Source organism: Python bivittatus, unplaced genomic scaffold (assembly GCF_059951505.1).
Source record: "Python bivittatus isolate LINGU-HERP-01145 unplaced genomic scaffold, Pbiv_v1 ctg000430_np1212, whole genome shotgun sequence".
NCBI classification, from domain to species: Eukaryota; Metazoa; Chordata; class Lepidosauria; order Squamata; family Pythonidae; genus Python; species Python bivittatus.
Genome location: NW_028277071.1, coordinates 5,934,983 through 5,959,432, shown reverse-complemented (window position 1 = coordinate 5,959,432; position 24,450 = coordinate 5,934,983). Strand labels below are relative to the sequence as shown.

The 24,450-nt window shown below is 43.3% G+C and overlaps 1 protein-coding gene across 1 annotated transcript; it reads right to left on the bottom strand.

The window, feature by feature from the left end:
- Position 1: 1 nt before the first annotated feature.
- On the bottom strand, positions 2-24,246 carry LOC103049364 (solute carrier family 12 member 3-like). Its single transcript, XM_088144118.1, has 23 exons — positions 24,171-24,246; positions 23,139-23,234; positions 20,098-20,237; positions 19,648-19,758; positions 18,316-18,427; positions 16,962-17,092; positions 14,165-14,249; positions 13,912-14,075; positions 13,692-13,799; positions 12,905-13,028; positions 12,307-12,408; positions 11,468-11,623; positions 10,947-11,046; positions 9,702-9,813; positions 9,473-9,601; positions 7,500-7,606; positions 6,947-7,029; positions 6,357-6,458; positions 5,050-5,161; positions 4,660-4,746; positions 3,350-3,485; positions 1,842-1,909; positions 2-143 (listed from the first exon to the last, which is right to left on the bottom strand). The coding sequence occupies exons 1-23, from the start codon at positions 24,235-24,237 to the stop codon at positions 2-4; spliced, it is 2,574 nt and encodes an 857-aa protein (XP_088000244.1). The 5' UTR covers positions 24,238-24,246.
- Between the last annotated feature and the right edge of the window lie 204 nt (positions 24,247-24,450).

Sequence of the window (24,450 nt, the reverse complement as noted above, 5' to 3'; positions counted from 1 at the left end):
CCTATTGGCAGTAGAGGGTGAGTGCAGCCTCCTGGTTCCCCCGGATGAAGACAACGGGTGGACGCAAGTCTTTGGAGACTGTCTCAAGCCAGGCCATGTAGAGGGAGCTGGGACAGGCTCCTTTACGTACCACTGGAAGGCTTCTAGAGAGTTAAAGAAAGGCAGAGAAGACGTTAGAGACCTGCTTTTAAGGGACAGGGAGGCCCCGTGTTACAAAATGTGGTGTCCGCTTTGCCCTACAGCAAGGATGGGCGTTGTCTGCAGTAGTGGTGACTTTCCTGAAGAAGACAGGAAATTTCTGCCGTTATCTGATGAACTTGACCTCTTAAACTAGGTCAGTGTTGGGCAGGCTCTGATACAAAGCCATGAGTTCCAAAAATGCTGTTGGAAAGCAAGCAAGCAACAATCTTACCGTGAAAATGATACTAAGAAGGATGGAAGGAGGACCCTTCCGTGTTCTAAGGTTGGGCAAAACAGCTTCTCAGCCTCCCCGTTTGCATGGCTCATCGCTGGCTCTTTGCACGACAACAGAATACTTAGAATATTTTCTCTGGCAATACTCTTTGTCCATGCTCAGAGGAAAAACCACTAATTCAGACCGTTAATTGCTGAAGATCTCAGTATTAACCTGAGAACCATTAATGAACATCTTTAAATCAATGGCCTCATTCACTTGATGGGAAACCTCAGCCGATGAGAGTCTTTGGGCTGGCCTGTGGACTGTTAATTGTAACTATTGAATCCCAAGTGATTATTTGATTGCCTTGTCTTAGCCTCAGATGTTCTTTAATAAACTGTTTCGATTGGGCTGGTTATTAATTATAGTTTCATTTTTGGACTACCCTACTGTTTAAGCCTGTTTTGCCACCTGTAATGTTTGGTACCGAAAGAAGCAACACTGAGGGATTGGCCACTGTTTGGTACAGCCTAGTTTTTAAAATTTGCTTGGTTGATTTGGTTTTTCTAAAGTAAAATACTTTGCTTATTTTCCCCAAACCTGCTGTCAAATTTGGGGAGGGGGGGTGTTTATTTATTTTTCTGGCAGGCGAGGGTGTGTGCCCCGGGGCAATTACACAGTAAGTATGCAACCTTCTAAATTATGCATGGAAGAAGTTTATGGCCACCAAAAAGGGGGAAAAAAAGCGAATCAGATCTGTTTTCATAGCTGGGCATGTAGTTTATTTTTATTTTTGTGCCTAAGGAATTTTAATTGTCTAGCAAAAAAAAAAGAACAGGAAACTAAGGCCTGAAACACCTGTACTTTGGAACTGTTAATTACACACAATGAGCTTTGGAGATTTCCTGTTCCCAAGCTTATTGATGATGGCCATGGGGATTAAAAGTGTGTCCTCAGGAAGCTGCATTTTCTGACTCTTGAATTTTCTATCCAATACTCTGTGTGTAAAGCTGAAATGCAGATGATCCTATAGCAAAATGTATGCAGACATCTCCTGCCTTTACTTCAGGAGCTTATGTTACTGTACGTTGTACTCCCTTCTCAACCTTTTCTTCACAACAACCCTGAAAGGTAGGATGAAAGAGAGGGACAGAGTCCCCTAGGGAGCTTCTGAGTCTGAAGGTAGACTAGAACCTAAATCTCTTTGCTCCTAGTCCAACACCTTAACCACTATACCGCACTGGCACTCAAATCGCACCCCGTTCCTTGCATGCACTCTCTTCAGGCGACAGGGATCAACAAGCCAGTGCCTTAATAACTCCAGCCTTGTGACTCATCTGCTACCACGAATTTATTCCCAAAGGAAGGGGTGCATCATTGTCTAGGTAAAAACGCTACAACCATTAGGGATGCTGACTGCTCTGAGAAAGAGGGAGCAACTCACATGACGATGAGGGCTGCATTGTGGGAGTGATCTTGTAGAACCTCATGAAGACGCATGTGCTGTTCAGACTAGACAGTCCACATAGGTGGGGGAAAAAAAGAGAGAGAGAGATGTTTTCAGTGGGTTTTCGTTTCTTCCCTTTTGCACTCATTTAACCCTCTTAGGTCCAGCTCAGGTGGAAGTGTCTAGTTGACCTGGGCTGATCTTGAAAAAAGTTAAGCGAGATTTGTTAGTGTGGATGGGAGACCACCAGGAGATCACAGGGGTCTAGATTAAAGGGGGAAGTGGAAAAACCATTCATAAGAATGCATCTGGGAAGTCACCAGGAGCTGAGTCTCACTTGAGGGAACTTTTACCTCTGTGGCTAACTCGCTAATGTGCAGAACTACGGTGAGAAGTGAGCTTGTAATTAAGAAAACCCACAGAAACAGGCAGCCATGAATTCTTCCAGCTTCTTAGAATCCCAGGGGAAGCTTAAACGATGCATAAAAGTTGCCAACTTTCCTCCCACTGCTGAACTCAAGCGATACCTGCTGGATCTAACCTTAGAAAGTAAGAGTCATTTATTAATAACCGCACCTGCTTTTTACTGCACCTTGCAAAACCTTTAGGCTACTAAAGAAGTCACTAAGATAGCAATCGTAGCAGAATTAGAAGAAGGTGACTTCCAGATTTGGGTGTGTGTGTATGTGTGTGTGTTTGAGATCAGTTTGTTTCAAACTGATTTTTCCTGTGTGATCCTGCTGAGCCATCCCTTCAGCTGAGTCTTCCTCCGGAAAAACCATATTGAAAACATACTGAACGGAATAAAGGCAGAAAAAAGGCAGTCTTTAGCCCAATTCCATAATGATTCCTGCGCACTCCTCCGTGTGGGCTCTGCCATGCTTTTTCTCATTGAATGCAAAGTTCTGGCAGGCAGCCAGGTGGTTTTTTCACAGTGTGAACCTAGATGAGGAAGAGGTATTTTTGGATGTCCTGCTAAATGCACAGATCTCAATTTGATGCTTGTTTCCTGTTTCACAGGGAAAAGTCAGGGGAATGTGTTGGGTGACCCCTTTTTCCCTTCTGTCCATTCATTTTGAAGGCTCAGGTGAGGTTAATTCATTGCACGTGCTTTGCTTGATGAATTAAAGCAGCATTTGAACCACAATCACAGAGTCCCAGTGGAAAAAAACCCCCATAATCATTGCTATAGTTAGAAGAATTGCTCTTCTCCTGTGCTGAATGCCTTTTGCAGGTTTTATACGTCCTTATAAATAACTTATAAGTAACTTTTAACCTAGAAGTAACATTTACAAAATCCATCTAATTAATCAGGGCACTTTTCTAAACTCAGTCAACAATCTGTTAAGGATCAACCACATTCATATTTAGCAATGGTTTTTTTAAAAAAAAAATCGGGAGCATGATAGACAGTAGGCTGGAGAAAAGAAACATTCCTTCTTTTTAAAACCTTCTCTTGTCTCTTCACTATCGCCCTCAGGAAATACAGGCCCTGATGTTCTCACCTTTTTCTTGTAGATTCTGAGGTCTTCACTGGTGACTTTCCATGGCATTTCCTTCTTCACTGCTTCTACAGTTTCAGTATCTTTTTGGCCCTCGTTGAGACGATATGGAGCTATAAGGTCCTCAAATTCTTTGCAACTGCCATGGAGAAGGGAGGGGGAGAAGATGTCATATGAAAAGGGAGGGAGGGAAGGAATGGCAGAGAAAATTTGGAGGATGGGAATCTCACTGTTTAGGGAACTGAGATATCAGATGGAAAAAGAACCGTTGCACATCCCTCAAGAAATGATGCTGGGCTTTAAATACCCAATTGCGCCCTCTCCAAAAGAAAATAATTAATTTTGAAAATGTCAAAACACGTGGGAGGTGTGCCTGCTCAGCTTCCCACGTGAACGAATTCTGCTATCCAACCCCACACAAGTATTCTGTAGGTCTGAAATCAAGTTTTTCAGTCAAATCTCTCATAAACTAATTAAACCCAACATTGTAATCTGAGAGGTGAGGGGAAATAATGGGTTGCAATTGGGGTCGGTGGTGTGGATTTAAGAGGGTTCACCTAAGAAAGAGATCTTCAAATAATCTATCCCAGAAATTTTAATGCCATGCTAAGTTCACAGAGAGTGCATCTGCTTTATCATTGCAGTTTGCTATGTTCTTATGAAACATCATTAGCCTGTTCTCCGGCCTGCTCCCTCCTTTCCTGGTTAAGTCGCAGCCCCAAATTGCAGAATAGGCCACCATTGCCCACCAGTTCTCTGGGTCTGTCACTGGCTCCACCATCAAACTGTTCTTACTGTTTGATCCATTTTACTAACATCCAATCAGAATCCATTATTCTGTGTCCTTCACTGGAGAATGACAGAGAACAGGTCTTGATTTCTCCAGTGTGACACCTTTTCAGGTATTTGAAAATTGTTTTCATTCCGCCTCACTCTTCTCTTCTCAAAACTAAACAGCTCCTTCCATCTCTCCTCAGAGGTCTTAGTTTCTAGTCTCCTGGTCAACTTTGTTGCCTTTCTCTGAACCTGTTCCTGTTCCCCTCCATCCTTCATAAGATGTAGAACTTGACTCAGTACTTGAGGAGTGTCTGGTTAATGTAGAAGAGAGTGAAACAATTCTTTCCAGTGAATTGGAAATGATTTCTGTGTTGTATACATAAAGTGGACAACTCGTTGTTGACAATATTTCCAATTAGCTGGAGATCCCCGATGGGGATAGAATTACAAAGATGTATTCGTTTGAGACAAGGGACCTGGATTAGGGAGCCAAGGGCTCAGGAACAATAACTGAGGATAAATCCCAGGACATTTACCTTGTCTCCTCTGGTTTCCACATTATTTCAGGCAGCACCACAACCTCGTTGAAGCCCAGGCGGAATTTGTCCAATAGAAACCTGATCCTGTTGAGGAAAAAGAGAAGAAAAATACAGTTTCCTCCTGGCACATCCATGATTGAAGATGCCATTAACAAAAGGAATGGGACAGGCCTTTCAAAGCAAAGTCAACACTGTCCAATTGCTGCATGCTTTGGGGACATTCTAAAACAAAGTGCTATCTTTCAGGAACAAAATGTTTCCCATTTATGATCTTCCTAAGCAAACTCTGGTTAGCTGCCAAGGAAACCTACCCAGCCCCTTACTGGAATTGCTTAACTCTGGATTTTAATCTCATCCCCAACCCCATCACTGCCCTATCTCCCTTACTCTTCTCTGTGTTCCTCGGCGTTAGAGATCTGCCCACTGATGAAGACTCGGACTTTGCACTGCCTCCAGCATTTCCGGCGGGTCAGGAGATAGGGGATGAGGAGGGTCAGCCCTGCAGAGCGAGGAGGAAAAAAGTCCAGAGACCAGCTGCACAATATGGTGGGAACGACATCCTATCTTGCAAGCAGACCATTGCTCCTTCCAGCTGCATTGGGAAGGCAACTCTCCCAGCATTTCCCAACCGGTTGAAGTCCCAGTTCAGTAAGGCAAATGGGCCCCGTTGTCATCTGGGAGCACCCCTTTGGCCTGGATGGAGGGCTTGCCCATGAGAACCAATGAGAAGATTGAAGGAAAAGAATGTTATCTCCTAAGCACGCTCTCTCACAATTGCTGAGGAATGGGTAAAGCCTGGTGAATCATAGGCATATGAATCACCCTATATGTGTATATATATTCAGTATAGTATATAATAAACATATATGCAAACTGTAAAGTATCTGTATGTTTGTGGGAGTATACCAACACACATTATATACAATTATAAAGTGTGTGTGTGGGGGGGGCTATGCACACACAAACATATATATCTATAGATTCATTCATTCATCTGGAGAAGGTCAATCTGCAATCGTGAAGAGTTAACACCAACTTGATGGCACATTATCCATCCATCATCTATCTGTCTGTCTGTCTGTCCGTCCATCCATCCATGAAATTATAAATGCATATATTATGTGTGTATCAATGTTAATGATATATGTAATAAAAGAAAGACAATTACTGAGCCATAAAGAGCCATGAGGAAAATGTGTCTTTGTGGCTCCCCCATCTGTGTCCAACCCTTGCCCCTATTCACAGACACACACTTGCTATAAATGTGTCCTTCCAGTTTTGCAAGAGAAGAAAGTCAGTTAAGTTGATCATGGTATCGTGGTCCCCATTTTATTTCCAGGCTATTCAGGTCTTTTGGCCATAAACAACAACAACAAAACCTATTATTATTACTATTATTGTTGTTGTTGGTCACACAGTCAGCCAGTTGTTTAGACTGGATTTGGCATTTTTATCCACCTATCGAGTCCTTCCCAAGGACCTGGGACAGGCAGATGTTGTTTGATGGTGTTAAAGGTATCGTCGCAGGATCTAAGCTGTTCCAAGTAAAGCTGCCTTTTGCAGTTGACTGATGGTGATTTGGTCAATGCCAATGGTGTTCAAGAGGTGCTCCAGATGCTTTGGGATTGCAACCAAGGTGCCTATCACTATTATTATTACTACTGTTATTATTATTTCCAGGCAAATTCACATACCACCATCATCGAACAGCCAATATATGTCGATATTTTTCTTCTTCTGCTTGCTCTGGAACACTGTTTCCAAGTGGGCATCGGCACCAACTTTGTACATGTCACCTGCAGGGAAACATAAAGGGAGGTTCCGCATTGATTCCTTGTAGCATTCCCATAGCACTTTCAAGCTTCTCATTTTTGAAGCTCCTTCAATCTGCATTTGGAGCAGTCTGAAAATAGGCAAATCCTAACAGGACATGCTCCTTATTTGAGACCAACTTCTAACTTACGTTTCTGTTTTTCCTTCCCCAAGGCGGCTTCTGTGTCTTCAAAACCCAGGTTCACTGTCCCAGGAGACAGAGAAAAGAGCATTAATCAAGGCTGCATGCATGTTTAAATAAGCCAGTAAATAATCTATTCATATCCTGCCTTCGAGCCAATTCTGTACTACAGGTAGAAAAGAGAAATTAAAATACAAACTACAGAATTAAATGCCTTCCCAAAACCTGTAGTTATTTTTTTTTAGGCAGGCTCCATAGAAACATATTCTCTTTTCCAGAACTAAAGCAAGACAGATTGTAGCTTCCAGACGCATTCTTGGATTCACCCACCTTGGGCTTTCACCGTCCGCGACATATCCAGCCCGTCATGCATCCGAAGCAGGCAGACTCCAGCGCCGAAATCAAAGGAGTCACTGCAAGGGGGTGAGGGTGGAAGAGAGGCCTCAAATAGTTATCTACTGATTTTCATGCATCCTCCCTATCACCTGCTTGGCAGAAAGTTCCCTTTTTTAAAAACCACCACCACAACAGAATAAGCTAAGAAGAGAGATGTTAGGAACAGCTACAGAATATCTTCCATCCAATTGTCTCTGAACCAAAGGTTTCCTAGCATTAAGTGATGTCTGGCTTATCAAACTCAGGAAACAATACATCTATGGCTTTCACTGATTCTGCTTTGGAACTGATTTAAACTCTGGCAGTTTTACAGACTAGAAGAATATATAAAGTTTAAGGGGCAAACACTCTTCTATGAAGCCTCTACCGTAGGGGAGATTCAAATCTATCCTCCCGTAAACTCTCAGCATCTGTCTCCATTCCCTATTACTCCATTCCCCACCCCACCCCTTTTGATTTACTCTTGTTTCTAATATGTCATCCTTACTGTATTATGCCCACATAATTCTCCAGGTTGTGGGGAGAGTCGGTCTGCCAATCACACTTATAACCAAGAATGACTGTGTTGGGTTTTAGACGTCCTAGACCCGAAACCTGCAGGGAGAAAGTGTGGTTAGTTTCTTGTCAAAGGGGAAAGATACTACCTGCATTTACATATTGTGCTAAATCATGGATTATTTTAACCACAATCTGTTGAACAAGCCATAGTGGCTTGGTTTACACACACTGACCATAAACTAATATTTCAAAACCATAATGGTTAGGTTCACCCATCACAATGAGCCAGAGGACTGGAGGTGTCAAAATTGCAGTCCAAAGTATGTGTGTCTTGCCAGTGTTCTGGCCACTAGTGATCACTATTTCAAAAATATCCCGATAACCAAGTCTGTCTGTTTCTCCAACTGTTTGTCCGTCCATCCATCCATCCATCCATCCATCCATCCATCCATCCCTAGTACTTAACTTGAGCCAGAAATTTACTTTCAACTTGTTCTTAATGTTAAACCACTCAGTGATAAGGCTATATAAATATAATTTTTTTAAAAAGTAAAGATTATTTAGAGAATGACTCTTACAAATGACCAAGAAGCTACCTTGCTCTAAGCTACTGAGGTTGCTAAGGCCCAATGTTGCTGATTCCTCAACCTGCCACCCCCCATAGTTAGGACTGAAGGCCAAATACTCCTGGTCAGTGTAAACATGCCAGCAGACAACCTGGGAGTGGAAGTTCTGATTCCGAGGCATCAGAGAGGGTGCCATGTTGGAGAAGGACACTTTCTGTTGATTGCAATGCTACAAGGTTCAGGTGCAGATTCCCAGACCACTGGGGACCCTTTCAACTGAAGATGTTTTGGGCTGTTCCAAGTTCTAAGATGGGCTGCAGGACCAAGGAACCAGGAGATCAAGCCGCTGGGCAAGACCAAGGGATAGGGCAGGAATCTGTGCCCAGGAATAAGCCAGGATCAAAGACAACCCAGAGGACACAGCAAAGGAGACCCAGCAAGGCTTACTTGGAACAGATATACTCTTACACTCCAAAAGCTAGCCCAGGGTTAAGTTGCAAAGAAAGATGCTACAACGCACAGCTTTTTGCATGGGATGGCCAAACACAAATCTGAAAGTTGACAGTTGGAACCCCAGGAGCAGCTAACAAAGTCTCTTGATTTGAAAATAGGGACCTTCTACATACACCAGGCACCACCTTGCCCAAATTAAATATCAGGAAGGCATGTTATGAGTTCCCCACACCTGACATAAGGGGGTCATAAACAAGACAACAGGACTTCCCCAGGGTGGCCCCCATATTCTGGAACCCCTTAAACCCAGAGGTTCCCAATAAAGCTCCCTCCATCATGGTTTTAAAAGATCTTTAAGGACCATTTTATTTCTCTGGGCATCCAACCCTAGCTAAGTTTTATCAGCATCCATCTTGGGGAAAGGTTGGTTTATTATTACTGTTGTTTTTTTATAATTTTGGTTTATTCCTATCATGGCTTTTATCACTTTGATATATTGTCTTTTGAGTCAGGTGTGTTATAACAATTATAAAGTGTATACCCACGTTTTAATGTTGGTTCTCTACTACTAAGCTATAGCCCCTTTCCGAAGACACACAGAAGACTTTCTCCTTATCATCTTGGATAACAGAATGGGATCTCCAAGTCAAAGAGGCCCAAGCAGTCTTAAAGCTTTCAGGTGACGATCAACAAAAATGGTTGATACAGAATGCCAGAAACTAAGAAGTAGCTTAGAATCAATGCCATCCTCTTTGTTTGGCCAAACCCACCATCTTTGAATGAGTGAGTACCCTGGAAACAAAATTGTGAGCTATCCTTTCAGCTTTAGCCCAACTCTCTGTCAGGGTCCCTAATTTTTGCTCCTTTCTCCAGCAAGGAATGCACAGACACATTACGAAACCCCTCTCTCCCAAATCTGCAGTCGGCATTACAAATGTGATACCTGCATAAGGCTTCTAGCTCCCGATCGTAAGTCTCCGGTTGTGATGTAGCTGTAGAACGAGCGGATTTTCCGTGTGCCGAGCCACTGGAGTTGCTCGTCGTAATCCCCGACGCAGGAGGAATCATGTAGCTGATGGGGCAAAAGGAGGGATTGGGGTTAAAACGGGCAGCAGCCTCCCCAACCTCTTTATTCCTGCCCCACAGGGCTGACTCCTGCCAGGCGCACTAACCTCAGCCACATTTCCGCATATCATGAGACTGATGTTTTTGGTGAAGGCGCCAACAAAATCCACCAGGGCTGGTCGAAAGCTGGGAGGACCTGAGAGGACCAAACACTGAGGCCTGCAGATGGGAAAGGGAGCAACCACTGGATGGTTTGCAAATGTGTATCACCCTGCATGATGACTGGGGAGCAGTGATGGACAAGCTCCCTTCAAGTCAGTTCATCTGCAGATGTGCTACATGTGCTTTATGCATGCTTATTAGTGCATTGTCCTTGGGACTATAATTCAGTTTGGCACTGCAGCTAACATGGAGGTAGCAACTGCCATAGTTAGGACATTCCTCAAAAATGTGTATGGTCATCCAGTTGATTACTATTCCATAAATTACACATCCTGGAGAAAAATATTATATAACTTCATAGGTGGTCAACTGAAGGAGGAAGCGTTCAGAGAATTTCTAGCCTCGCAAGGCAGGGAATCTGCAAGATTCTGGTCTGTTGGTTCTACAAGTGCAGGAAGTGGTGTAGGTTACTGAGATGGAGACACCATTCTGAAAGCATTGGTTGCTTGAGTTAAAGCACAGCTCGTGAACTCAAGAAGCTCCTCATTATAAGGACAGTTTTGTATACTGATCCAGATACAAACTTCAGTCCCATTGCTACACCCGAGGGATCAGTCGGAGAAAGTATAAAGGGTAGTTCCACCAGAAAATATGAATTCTGAAGTTATCAAGGTCAATCCAGAACTGCTGTTTGGAGATCAATGTCCCCAGCAGCCATCCAAACACTGAAAACATTAACCAGGTTCACAGATCATCCATGGCTAGCTCACACATTGCCCTAAGCCATCAGTGGTTTGTTCGATTTAGGCTTAGCATATTGTGCAAACCCAGCACAGATTGCACTATGCCATGGGCTACTTAACCATGATGATGGAAGAAACCACAATTGATCCAATTCACTCAACACTGTTGCTTACAAAGCCCAACTGCTGAGTTGATACAATATGGTAAGCCATCAACCAAGGCAGATGATAGCTTACTGCAGTGTGTGACCCAGTCATTATTTCACTTTGCAGCCATCCAATGAAGATGCAGATATGCTGAAAAGGAAACCAGGGATACACTCACACTTGCATTTCCAAGAGGGAGCTGGAACTGAAGACCACAATCCCAAGCATCTTCCAACCCTTATTCCATCCCTGGCGGGACACCCAGAGCTGAGGACATTTCCCCTCCACTTGATCACTCACCGGAAGTTCTTGACGTGGTCCTCCACATTGGTCAGGTTCATGGCATTTGACAGAGCCATGTTGTAGGTACCAGCCTGCACTGAGGAGCCCCAGTTCACCTCTGTGAGGAGCAAGGGGGAAAGAGGGTTGGGGAGTGAAAAATGAGAGATGCTTTCAGTCATTTCCTACTTCTCCTCTACCCAGTGATTGCCAAAAAATCAAGTAGGAAACAGAAACAGGATTCTTGGCTCAGTGAATGACCACATTTGGGATGGTACCATTCCACACATCCTGCTACCAGTTTGGGAATAAGGGGCAATGGTGATAGGTATCGTGGTCTCACATCTCTTGGTGCTAGATTGGGGGTGATGAATGTTGCATTCCCATGGCTCATGACACCATGTTGGAAATGATGTGTGTTCCAATTCCATGTCTCTTGGTACCAGGTTGGGGATGGTGGGCATTGCAATTTTTCATCTCTGGAGAGCATCGGGTTGGGGAAGATGCCTATATAAGGAACTTCGGTTTAAAGGCTTCCCCACCTGGTTTCTTGTAGGTGACATACGCCAAGCTCACAATGATGACCCCGACGACAATGAGGGCTGCCCACCAAGTCAGCAGGAACATGATGACCACTGAGACGATGGATCCAAAGAGGGCGGTCCATTTGCTGAAGTAGCGGAAGGAAGGCCTCCAGCCTAGAGGGGACACAAGGGAGATGGGAGTGCCACTTACCCACCTCTAGAGCCCCTGCCTTATCCTGAAGCTGCAGCTATGCAAAAAATGTAATGTTTTTAATGCTGGCCATGCAAGGGCAGAAACTTAGAAGTCAACACCCTGAAGATAGCTGTCATATGGTCACGTAGTATAGAACTATATATTAATCATGTAATCTACTATTATATACTACATACATAAATGTATATGTACAAATACACAATATTAAATTATTAATATATAACACATGACAAGATACAATGTAATACAATGCAACTTTTTCAAATTTCTCTACTACAAGGATTAGTAACTTGTGTATATATGACATTTATAACTTGTATCTATGACACTTTTATTATAAGTTACTGGTCTTCATGCCTGAATAGGAAACATCTCAGAAGCAGATCAAGATTTTAAAGGATGCTTAAATAAAGAAACAAGCCAGCCAGTGAATGGGTTAGTGAAAGAGAGATTGACTCAATTCACTGTCCAGGATGAAACCCATGAATGAAAAGGCTTCTTTTCAGCAGAAGGCCAACACAGTATGTAGGATTCATTCAAAGTTGCAAACTTGTTTCTCCATACTATCTTCTGAAGTCACGCCATCCTGGGACAAAAGATTTTACTCCCTCCAGCCTGGGTTCATCTATCCAGCCCATCTTACCTGGGGAGTTGGTGATGGTAGCATGGAAGCAGCTGAAGTTGATCAGGGCATAAGAGCAGAGGAAGAAGTTGGAGATGATGGGGGCGATCGTGTTCAGTTCAGCTGCAGAGGCAAAGGGATGTGAGGAAAATGAAGAACCCACTGCAGAACTCAACAATAATTCTCATGTGCCAAGTAACTAATTGTATATCCCAGCAACGGGATTTCTTTTCAACAATTTTAACTGACCTCTAGGCTGAATTTCCATCACATGCTAAACCTCAACTAGAGTTAAGAAAACGCAATTGCTGTGTTTACTGATTCTTCTGGGCATAAGCAAATAAACCATGGCTTAAAGGAAGCCGTGTTGAGATGAAGGGTTCTTACAACACCCAGATCCAGAAAGCACCCAGTCCATTTAATGTAGTTAAATGGGTTGTGTGAACAGCAACAGCTTGCTCATTTCATCTGGCTCCTCAATCCACAGTCAAATTCACTGATGATTCATCTTCCACTTCAAAGTAACTCCAACCTATTCATCTCACCTCTGACTTTCAGCCCTTGGCCTTTTGTTCATGGATAAATTAATATGACAAATTTTAAAGACAGCCTCACTTACCAATGAGAATGAAGGCAATGGCTAGGATGAAGGTCAGACCATAAGCCCTCAGTGGCTCCTTATTCTTTCCGTAACCCTTGGCGAAAAAGCCAATGAGAGGGTAGAGGTTGTCTTGACAGAGACACTGGAGGGAAGAGGGACATAAGCTGGAATCAGGAGTCTCCAGACCCACTGGGGACAATCAAGGCCTGTGGTCACAGGGAGGCTTCAAGTAACAGGGATCTGATTTGGCATTATTCCCATTTCAGTTCACATGGCCCAGCTCACAGTTCCCATGCATTTAATTGTGATAACATCTCTATCTACTTTTCACTAATAAAACAATACCAGAGTGGAGATAAACAAAACAGCTTACATGGGTGTTGTAGCTTTTAATTAAAAACCCTCTATACTCCCCCTCCCCCCCACAAGCTTTACAACTGTAAAATAACTTTAAAACTCAGCACATTCAGAAAGAAATCCCCCGTTGTCAAAGTTCAGCCTGAACGGGTTAGAAAGAACTTGTTCCTTTCTAAAGTTAAAGGCTAACCAATGAAATTGACCTGGTGGTAAATTTGGGGAAAGATAAAACAAAACTCCATCAACAGAATGAGCTTATGGAATTTGCTGCAAAGGGATTTGTGGAAAGTCATCATCCCAAGGGGCCTTCTGCAACCCTAGGCTGTTCCAGAGGTGTTGGAACAACCAGAATTTGCAGCCAACATCATGTTGGGGGTTATTCTTGGAGAAACTCCAACATGGTATCTATATTTCTGGCCCCCTTTCCCATAATCTTTCCTCAATTTACCTGGAAGACTTTGGGGGCAGAGACGAGGCAAGCCAAAGCCGAGGAGAGGGTAGCAGCGAAGATTCCTGCGGTGATCAGGGGGCTGAATGCGGACACCATGCTCATTGTCTAGAAAAGAGTGGTGGGGGACCACTTTGAAGAGAGAGAAAGCTCCCAGTCACACGTCCTAAATTTCTCTCCTGCTCCCAAAAAGCAGGAATGGTGCATCCAGGAGCCATACCTGGTAGTCGTTGGCAAGGCCATATTCACAGGTCTGTCCTGCGGTGCACTCAGTGAAGTTCCAGCCGTACCTGCAGCCCAAGCCAACACAGTCTCTGCCGGTGAAGTTGGAAGCCAAAAGAGTGTCATTTAGATTTCCACTGGCATCACGGATGACACAAGCCCCTGTAAAAGAAGAAGAAAAAGATTTCACAGGACTGGGAGCCTGGCATGGCTGTCAGGAGCCTCTGGTGCCAAACTGGAATCTCAGTTACCTATGGTGGCAGAAATGGCCAAATAGCTGAGGGTGGTCAGGAAGATGGCCATTAGTGTTCCCTGGGGGATGGCCACTGCCGGATCCTGCAAAAGAAAAACTGTGGTGAGCAAAAATGGGTAAGAAGCTGGTGCTTCCCATTTTAGAAGGAGAGGAGACACAGGGAAAAGCAAGGGTCCTTCCATGCATTCAGCTAGGACCCTGAACAACTTGGATCTTCTCCTCCTAGAACTGCCTCCACCTAACTGTATCAGAGGAGAAGCGAGGCCTTCATCAATGCACTCTCTTTCTAGAACCATCTGCCGTACTATCTGGCAGCTGAACTGAGGGAGGGATAAAACCACCAGGATATCTCCCATCAGCTCAGCTGGGATGAAGAACAGTTTGGTGCTTCTCCTCTTACAGCTGCTCCACCTAATGGCATCTGAGGGAGAGGAGAAGCCATTATCAATGATCTGGCAGCCAATTAGCTGCTCCTGTTACAATGCCATCTGCCATTCCAACTAGTGGCAGCTGAGAGGACCCATCCTTTAGCTCAGCTGGGACCAGGAACAATTTGGTTCTGCTCCTCCTAGAACCACCTCCACCTGCTATATCTAAGGGAGATGGGGTGTGTCACCAGCACTCAATGAACTTGGGCAAGGCATTACCCCAACCAACATTGGAATTGTTGGTTGCAACAGTTGTTGCTATATTACTACAACCAGTCATACATGCTGGAATTCATTTGCACCACTCTCTTACTTACCATGACATGTATGTTAAATCCAACAGTGCCCTATAAGGTCTGGTGCATAATTAAAGATCTGTGCCTTCATTATAGTCATTATTCAGCTAGCTGTGGTCTCTATACTTGCTTGTTTTCTTTCCCACCCAGTATGGCCCTGTCCCCCATTTCCTATCAGGCTGAAAGCCCTGGTGCCCAGGTCTGCCCATTCTATGCTCATCTAGTCCAGGTAAAGTAACTTCACAGGGAACAGGAATTATTTTGCAAGGCGAAAACAACTCAGATAGCTACTGTACTTCACTTCTGTGAATCACAGTGGAATATAACCCATAAATAAGTTACTCTGCATGGGAGATATATTTGAAGTCCTTAGTGCTCTCTGAGTTGTTTGCTTGCAGACACTTCATTACCTAACTAGGTAACATCATCAGTGCTGATGTTACATCACTGCTGATATTACCTAGTTGGGTAATGAAACATTTGCAGGCAAACCACCAAGCTCAGAGAATCGCAAGAACTCCACAGTTCAACCCTGAACCACAGATATTTTCTTCTATAAGATTTTCTTTGAGTCAGACCGATCCCTTGTTCCATTCCTTTAACATCACTTAAAATCTGCTGTGTGGTTTGACCTCACTGCAAAACCACCAGGGCACTTCCTAAAAAGTTGGATTATAGCTACACAAACTCCAGGCAGAATGATGAAGCATCTTCCAATATTTTTTCTTTGAGTGCTTCTCTTGTCTGATGTAAGCCAGGTAAATGATGAAAAATAGGGCCTTCTCTGTGTTGTCCCCCCCTTTTACAGTTCCTTCCCAGAGGAGGTCCATCTGGCTCCTATTCTGATTTTCTTTTCTAAGCTTATAATTAATGGTTATGGGTTTGAGATTGGCCTAAATCAGTGTTTTTCACACTTGGCAACTTTAAGATGTGCGGACTTCACCTCCCATGCTGGCTGGGGAATTCTGGGAGATGAAGTCCACACATGTTAAAGCTGCCAAGTGTGAAAAACACTGGTCTACATTATATTTCTGAAGGAAAGGGGGCATCTTTTAAGCTGGTACCCTCTGATTGTAAGGAGATTAAGCGGGATTCCCTTCTCCTCTATGGAATGTGGCTTGGCCAGATTTTGCCCAGACATGTCTAAAGAGCAGTCTGACTGGAAAATTACTCCTTCTTTTATCCAACTATGAGATCATCCTTCTTTTATCCAACTATCAGATCATCCTTCTTCAACTATTCAACCAATATCCTATAGATATGCTGAGTCTGCAGTTTCCAGAAGTCAGTTTGAAAAGCACCAGGATATGGAAGGTTGCTTTAGGGAGGGGGGTTCTCTTAACTTACTGCAGAGGGAACTGAAAAAGTAGAACAGAGCAAATATGCAGAATGCCCTATTTGCCTCCTTAATATGTTAGCAAGGAATAAGCTTCGGTTGAAATGCTATTGCTCTAAACCCTCATTCCTCAGCCTATAGTAAAGCTGAAATGCAAACTGTGCCTTTGAGTTAGTCTTGACTCCTGGTGATACACATGCAAGTCCATGCAGTTTTCTTGGCAACATTTTTTTGGGAAGTGGTTTGCCCTTGCCTTCTTCTTTCTAGGACTGAGAGTGAGTGACTGGCCCAAGGTCACCCATCTGTCCCTATGGCAGGACTAGAACTCATGGTCTCTCAGCTGCCAGTCCTATGTCTTGAACCACCACACCAAAGTAGTTCTTGTAGTAATATATTTTTTAAAAAAAACTTTAGTTCCAGAAACACCTTCAGCCTTTTCCTTTCTGGAAGTGGAGGAACTTCTAGGAAGTGCTTGGCCACTGAAGCCAAACCTTCATTATTATTTTACTACGTTTTCCCCAGTCTCTTGCTTCCATTGAAACTATTACCATTTTTTCTCTACTTTTAATTTCTTTCCTCTGAAAAATGCCCTGGAAATCTTTTACTGTTGGGGAATATGAATCTTTAAAAGCAACAGACAATCAAGAGAAGTCCAACTGAGCTCCATTAGGCATTTATACAACCTGCAGCCAACAGCTACTTCTTCCTTGAAGGAAAGCTGCCGAGCCAACCTACCTTCAGGTCTCCTGAAATATTGGCTCCAGCCAGGATCCCGGTGGCAGAAGGGAAGAATATGGAGAACATGCCAAAAAAACTGCCTGATTCACCTCGCCATTCTGGCCTGATGTTCTCCAAGAAGATGTCACCTTGAAGAAGGAAAGGAAATTTTTAAAAATCAAGGGAGCACCCCAAAAGCTGGTGAATTTTTTTTTTAAAAAAAGGCATTTGGCTTTTCAAAAATCCAATCAATAGAGCTGCCTTATACAGAACCAAACTATTTGCTTATCTGCTTTAATGTGGTTTACTTCAATTAGCAGGAGCTCCTTAAGAGATCTGTCTTTATCATTCAGAAATCTGTCTTTATCTGTCTTGGTCTTCAGAGATATGTCTTTATCATTCTACTTGGTGACTCAGAAGATGGGAACCTGTAATTTCAAGGAGGCACAGCAAATGCTTGATCCCTGAGCTCTGTCCCTTTTCATCAAAAAAATAAAGGCTCCCATCCTGATGATTCCAAATAAAGGGTGCCTCTGGATATGAACATAGGAAGCTGCTTTACATTGACTGCATCCCCATACTCAGTCTAGGTCTGGTTAACCATGATTTATTGAACAAACTATAGTTGTCTGGGTTCCCATAACATGCTCAGACATAAACCAAATTATGGCTTTGTGAAGAGTATGATTCTAAGCAATGGTGGCCTGGTGGAACCCATTATTTAGTGCAATGTGTGAACCCCAGGCAGGGGCAGACAATTAATCTGCTGTCTTTGTCCACTGATGACCAGTATTGTTTTAGGCAAAAGCTGTTCTTCAACTGGCAAATTGGCAGTCCCATGGACAGAACGTGTGACCTTCTTCTTACCTATTTAGATATCTACTGCTGAAATGCAATCCTACCTAAATATGCCATAGTTGCATTATTATATTATTGGGCTGTACAATATGTTTGAAACAATTAGGAAAACATGTTTCAGAGGGTGCAGGAATGTAAACATTGCCCCGTCTGCAACTCTTTAAAGCAGCTGTGTTTTTTTCCCAGGATTGTGGGGAATCACTTTTAAAGAGTTGCAGTCAAGGACTACACTTGTCTTCCTGCATGATCTGGGCAGTGACACAATCTCTGAAAAGATACAGCTGCTTTAAAGAGTTCCAAACAGAGCAATATTTGCATTCCTGCATACCCTGGGTAGCCATGCAATCCTGGGAAAAGTCATGCCTGCTCTAAGGAATTACTGACAGGGGTTATGTTCATGTTCCTGGTATTCAGAAGATCCTTGAGGAAATATGGGTGTCCAAGTGTTGGACACCCGTATTATACAACTATGATTCTGTCCAGAAGACCAGGAATTGCAGAATGTGAACCTTACCACGATAGCTGAAGTAGCCCTTGGACATTCTCTCTGGTGTGGCAGGGATTAAGGTCCCAACAAAATAGTTGACAAAGGACACCATAATGACAAAGAAGAAGACAACCTGAGCCTGGAAAGAGAAGCAACAAGAGAAAAGAAATGGAGCTTCATTCCCAGCTGGACCAACTTCCTGATCCTAGATTTCATGGGAGAATTATTCAGATTTATATATATTTATATATATATCACACTTTTTCTCCATGAAATCAAGGTAGTTTATATGTAGATTTCCTTCTATTTTATCTCCAAAAAGCAACTCTATGAAATAGATTGGGAGTACAAATGGCCTATTCACCCTGTGATTTTCCATGGCTGAGGCTAGCCTTGAAACTGGAGGTCGAACACCTGAAACACTATGCCATGATTTCCTTCAAATCCTGGAAGGATCCCAGTGGTGATCCCTTCCTGGTTCAGCACTTACAGAAGAATCTAGGTTTGGATTAGGCAAAACTTAGTTCCTGCTAGAACCTTTGGAGATCCTCCACCACCACTCAGAGTAAGCAATCCTAAAAATATGGTTCAATGGGCTTTGTTTTTATAAGGGCACTCCTAATGAACAAGGAATCCTGGGAATGTTCATTTGGTGAGCTCCATTGCCCTCCGTTGTATATTCTTTGTTCAATTAAAGTTCACAGTGTTCCCTGGGTAGGCAGTGTGGCTATGCAGCACCTATATCTAAGACTGGTCTTGAGGTTCTGCTTCCCCTCCTAAAATGTGGACAACTTGATTACTTCTATGGAGATCTGACAAAAGTGAAAATCAATCAATTTTTCATAACTGACTTAATGTATTGCTTTGTCCTACCTACCCTCAAGCTTTTGCCTAGCAGTACACGTAAAAATGCTGCTCGGCTGCTTTTAAGATTTCAACAGCTAATAGCACTGCCAAGATTTTTACCAGCCTCTTCTCCCACCCTGTAAATAACTTCAGTCAGTTGCTGCTATCATATAATGATAGGATAGTGATCATATGATAATGATGTGTATTCTACATCATGAAAAGCTTTGCCGGATAATCATTTACAGATCAGGCTTTAATGTTCAGAAACGGGTCTGGCTGGTTTTCCTCCCCATAATCATTTGGCAAACCTTCACAAAACTACCCACACACTGTGTCAGTCTTCCAGATATTTGAAGCTTGTTCCTTCTGAAAATGTCAGATGACATAGACCCAATATGGAGACCTCAACCCATATTCCTTGGCTTCCCCCAAATCTTCTCTAACCACCAAGATCTACTCTCTTCTTTGGACTGGTCACCCATCCCAGCATCAACAGGTCTGTGCCCTTACTTTCGCTTCCCATTCCATGCCAGCCAATGCAATTCCAAGCAGGACGGTGACAGTGATCACACCCACAATGCGGATATCATTCACTGGATCAGTCATCACGGCATCAAATTCCTGTTGAAAGATGAACATTTCCTCCCCATCAATCTCACCTTCTAAACGGCCTCCTGCATTCAAGCTGTTTGTAACTGCAGTCTTCAAAAGATTAAGCTAACCTGCTTAGCCCAACAATGCTGTCTATTCTTAAGGTGGTAGGGAGGGGCAGTGGGAGGAGAAAGGAAGGAAGGAAGACCTGTTTTACATAGAAGCATGAGGTCTGGAAATTGGCGGGTAAAAATGACTCCATCAGGAGTTCCAAGGAATCACCCCATAATATGCGCAAATAACTTGCTGTTCAACAAACAGGTAGAGGGACTGAACGACAGAGGAAGGACCAGTTTGTTCCACACGTACCACCAGGAGGTCCTTCACTGTTTCGGAGAAGCCCACCACATGCATGGCCACGGCCACAGCATTGGCAAAGGAGAAGAGAAGACCAATGGATCCACCAAGTTCTGGGCCCAAGCTGCGAGAGATCAGGAAGTAGGTTCCCCCTGTGCCCAACACAAGAGAAGCAAAGTCAGTTTTGTTTCCCTATCACCAGGCCAGCCCCACCAGTGGAGAAAGTCACTTATTTTAAAGTATTTTAAAATCAGAAGTAGAACAATTTGCACACTGGAGAAGTAGCATGTACAAAACATGAATGCAAGTAACATTTATCATGGGCAATTTCTAGATGCTCAGTGTGTGCTAGCTCAGCAGTTCTTACAACGCTTCTATAAAGCCAGTCACTATTCTTGTGACATCTTAGGCGGGAAGTGGGGGAGCAAACAGACTTTGGCAAAGTGGTTTGCCAAAGGCTGCCTAGTGAATTCATGAGTGAAGTGAAAATCTTACAGTTCCTAGAAAGGGTCCAAATAGCTGTGAATGTTTATGCCTTTAGAATTTGTGAGCTGCAGAAGGCAAACTGGATTGAAGCTGTAGCACACAATGGACTTTAACCCTTTGCTTCAGACCTGAATTGAGAGAGAGGGCTATGCCTGTTCTTTGAGGATCTCACTATCCCAGAGAAAACTACATCAGCCAAATACTTGATGCATTTTCATCTTCACCTCCCCAGAACATTATTCTAGGTTTTATTCTTAAATGGTTCACATCTTGGCTCCACATTTTATGGGTCCTTGCCCTTTGGCTGAACGCTATAAGTCAACAGGACAGGGCTTGCATAGCTCTTGGATGGGACACCTTCAGGGGCTAGATTGGGAAGTTTAACAACCATGCTGGAAGAGGTCAAGGCCAAACCAAGAAAAGCAAGAGAACATGTTCCTGAAGTCAGACCTAGCTAAGTAGCAACATCTGGCTGACTTTGGCTGATTTTGAAGAACTAAGCAGGGTTGGATCTGGTTAGTACATGGATGGGAAAACGGATCTATCCTAGGGCTGTAAGTTAGACTGGTAAGTCTGTTCAACCAGGAGGTTGAAAAAACCCATTCCAGAGAAAGAAAGTGCCCAACCCCTCCCCATATCTACGTGTCTATGGAATCACCATAAGTCAAGCTGGACTTGAGAGAGACTTCAGCTACCTTGTTAACTGATGCTGCCCAGGGACAGTAAAGCAAATCACTGCTATGGTGCTGAGAAAAAAGGTAACAGGAAAAAAGCAGGGCTGGGGGACCAGAATTGGACCCCAAACAGTTATGGGAGCATGAAGAAATGCCCATGGTGCTGACCCCTGGCCCCTTTCCTGCATAGCTCCCAGTCTCTTCAAACCTTCCTCCCACAACCATGTTCAGCAATCTTCTTTCCCAACACAAAGAAATACCACCTAGCCATCCTTCCCCCTCAGCCTTGATCCATTTATGTGCTTGATGTCTCTTCCAGCACCCCCTCCTGTTTTTCCCATGGAACAATCTTCCATGGAGCCCGGAAGAGAAGACAAGAAGGAGCTGCCATTGCTCTTGTGGAAGACTCATTAGCCAAGGCAGGACCTGAAAGCATGGATCCAGGACCCAGCATGGCAAGAAGAAAGGGTGGGTCCCGGTGAGTTGGAACCTGCAGTCTAGTGTGGTCTGGATTCCTTGGAATGCCCTCCCAGCCCTTGAGAGCAGTGGCGTCACCAGACAGACCAAGTCAAAAAGGGTTGAAGTGGATTGTTGCAGCGAGATTATTGTATGCACAAAGATGGAAAGATTTGGCACTACCCACAGTGGAGGAATGGTTGGCGAAGGTGATGGAACTTGCTGAGATGGCTAAATTGGCTTCTTCGATCAGAGAGAAGACAATATCTACATTTATTGCTGACTGGAAACCCCTTATGGACTTTTTGTGTGAAACAAGAAAAATGAACTTATGATTTATGGTTTTGATGATTAGACAGAATAGATTATAGAAAGAAGAGGGTTATGTTGTAACCATAGAGTAAGACAGAAATTTATAATTATACTCATAACTGCTGTAAAGAAGATCGGAAGCTATTTCTTTGTATCTTTTTTCTTTCTTTTCTTTTCTTTTCTTTTCTTTTTCTTTTTTTCCTTTCTTGCACTTTTAGCTTTCTCTTTGATTTCTTTTTCTTTTCTTTTTCTTATTTTATATTAGTTTGATTTGGTTTTATCTTCCTTTTAAGAAATCTTTAATAGAAGATTTAAAGTGCAAGGATTGTGCAAGGAAATGTCCTCTAGAGTTAGCAGTCTACTCAGTTGCTCCCAAGAAAGTCTGCACCCTGAATTGCATTCATCGTAGGCCAGCTGTGCTGAGTTTAAGGATTTTATATAAACCTCTCCATTTGGGACTAACCCAGTGTTAAAAACACTGTATCATACTTTTTTGACCATCTCCCCTGAACCCTGTTCAGGCCCCTTGAACTGGCTTCTTGGACTCTGACCAGGTTTGTACTTTGACTATGTCCTTTTTTATGCCTTCTGAACTGGAACTTTGATTACTTGGCATACTGCTTGTAGGACTACTTTATCTCAACTGCAGAAACCTCAATGACCATTAGAGGGCAGAGACCCCAACTCTTTGCTGCCACCTTCTGACTGTCTGCAATTTTGTAGCCCAGATCTCATAGCCTTAGCCTCTATGCCAGCCTTTCTCAACCATTTTACCCTGGGGGAACCTTGAAATAATTTTAAGGTGTCAGGGAACCCCTGAATAAAAATAGCAAAAAAAGAAAAAAGAAAAGAAAAAGAAACCAGAAACCAGAAAGAAAAGAAAAACCTTCATAATACAATTCACTTCTAACCTATGCAATCCATGCTTTACAGCATTTAGAGCAACTGCAAAGCTGCAGGTTGACAGCTTTGCAATGTGTAATAATTCCACACACACACACTAAATATGTAATTGGCTGGAAGCAGATTTACCTCCATTCATTACCTGCCTCAACTCTGCTAGGCCAGTGGCTGAGCCAGGACAGGAAGAAAAAGATTGGAATCCCAAAGGGGAAGATGGCTTACCTGCTTTGACCTTGCCGTTGGTGGAAATTGCAGAGATAGAGAGACCAGTAATGCTGGTCACCACAGAGGACATGATAATGATCAACCAAGTTAACCCTGAAGAAACAAGAAACAATCATTTGGCACTCTGGAAGCAGAGCTGTCCAACATCTGTGATCTGATGTATGTATTTAACAAGGAGGTGACCAACACCAGCATTATGTTCTTTTTAATACAGGTAGTCCTCGCTTAATGACAGCCCTGTTTAGCAACCATTCAAAATTACAATGGCATTGAAAAAGTAACTTTACAGCTGGCCCTCGCACTTATGACCGTCGCATCGTCCCCGTGGTCCCATGATTGAGATTTGGGTTCTTCGTAACCAGTGGGTATTTACAACTATTGCAGCATCTCGTGGTCACATGATTGCCATTTGTGTGTTTCACAGCTGGCTTCTGACATGCAGAGTCAGTGGAGAAGTTGGCAGTGAGATCTCAGTCACATGATGTCTGCTTAGTGACCTGCAGTGACTCGCTTAACAACCACGGAGGAAGTGAGGTTGTAATTCCTCACGGTCATGTGATATCTTGCTTAATGACTGTGTTGCTCAGTGACGGAGTTGCGGGCCCCAATTGTGGTCATTAAGCAAGGACTACCTGTTCCAGATTAAGACTTGTGAGCTTTCTGTCCAGTCTTTTAATTATTAAACTGGTTCATTCAGCTAGGACTATCTACCTATGTTATATTATGTCTGCCTTGCTTTTTTTCAGTTTGAATGCAGCTTGATTAGTTTTTTATTACATTAAGGAAATTGTCCTTCTGTTGGAAAAGGAATGGTTATTTTTTGTGGACAAAATGTACAAAAGCATTATACAATGTTAAAATAAAATGCACATTTTTTCCTCCTTGCATGTGTATGATATAAAAGTAGTTACAAACCTACCGAAGGGTCCACATCGAGATTGGCTACGTATGATTTGGGAACCTGTTTTTCGGTGGGGAGAAGGTGTCATCAAGAAAATGGTCCCTCTTTAATTCCACCAAGTTTCTTACCTATGCCAGCCTGGGCCGTTATCCAGGGCAAACGTAAATAAAGGATCACACCCCAAATATTCAGCATGCATCGGATCTTGGGAGGAAAAAATAGATGAGTGAAAACCTGGGAGCGTTCACAAAATCACATGGCATGTACTTTTCCTTTAAATTGTTAGGAAACCACTAAATTAAGGATCATTCAATCAGTTGCAACCCCAGGCTTTGCCTCTTCCCAATTACGTTTCCTATCTCTGGGATTGTTGGGACCCAACCCCTCCTGGGTCAAATGAATTCATGC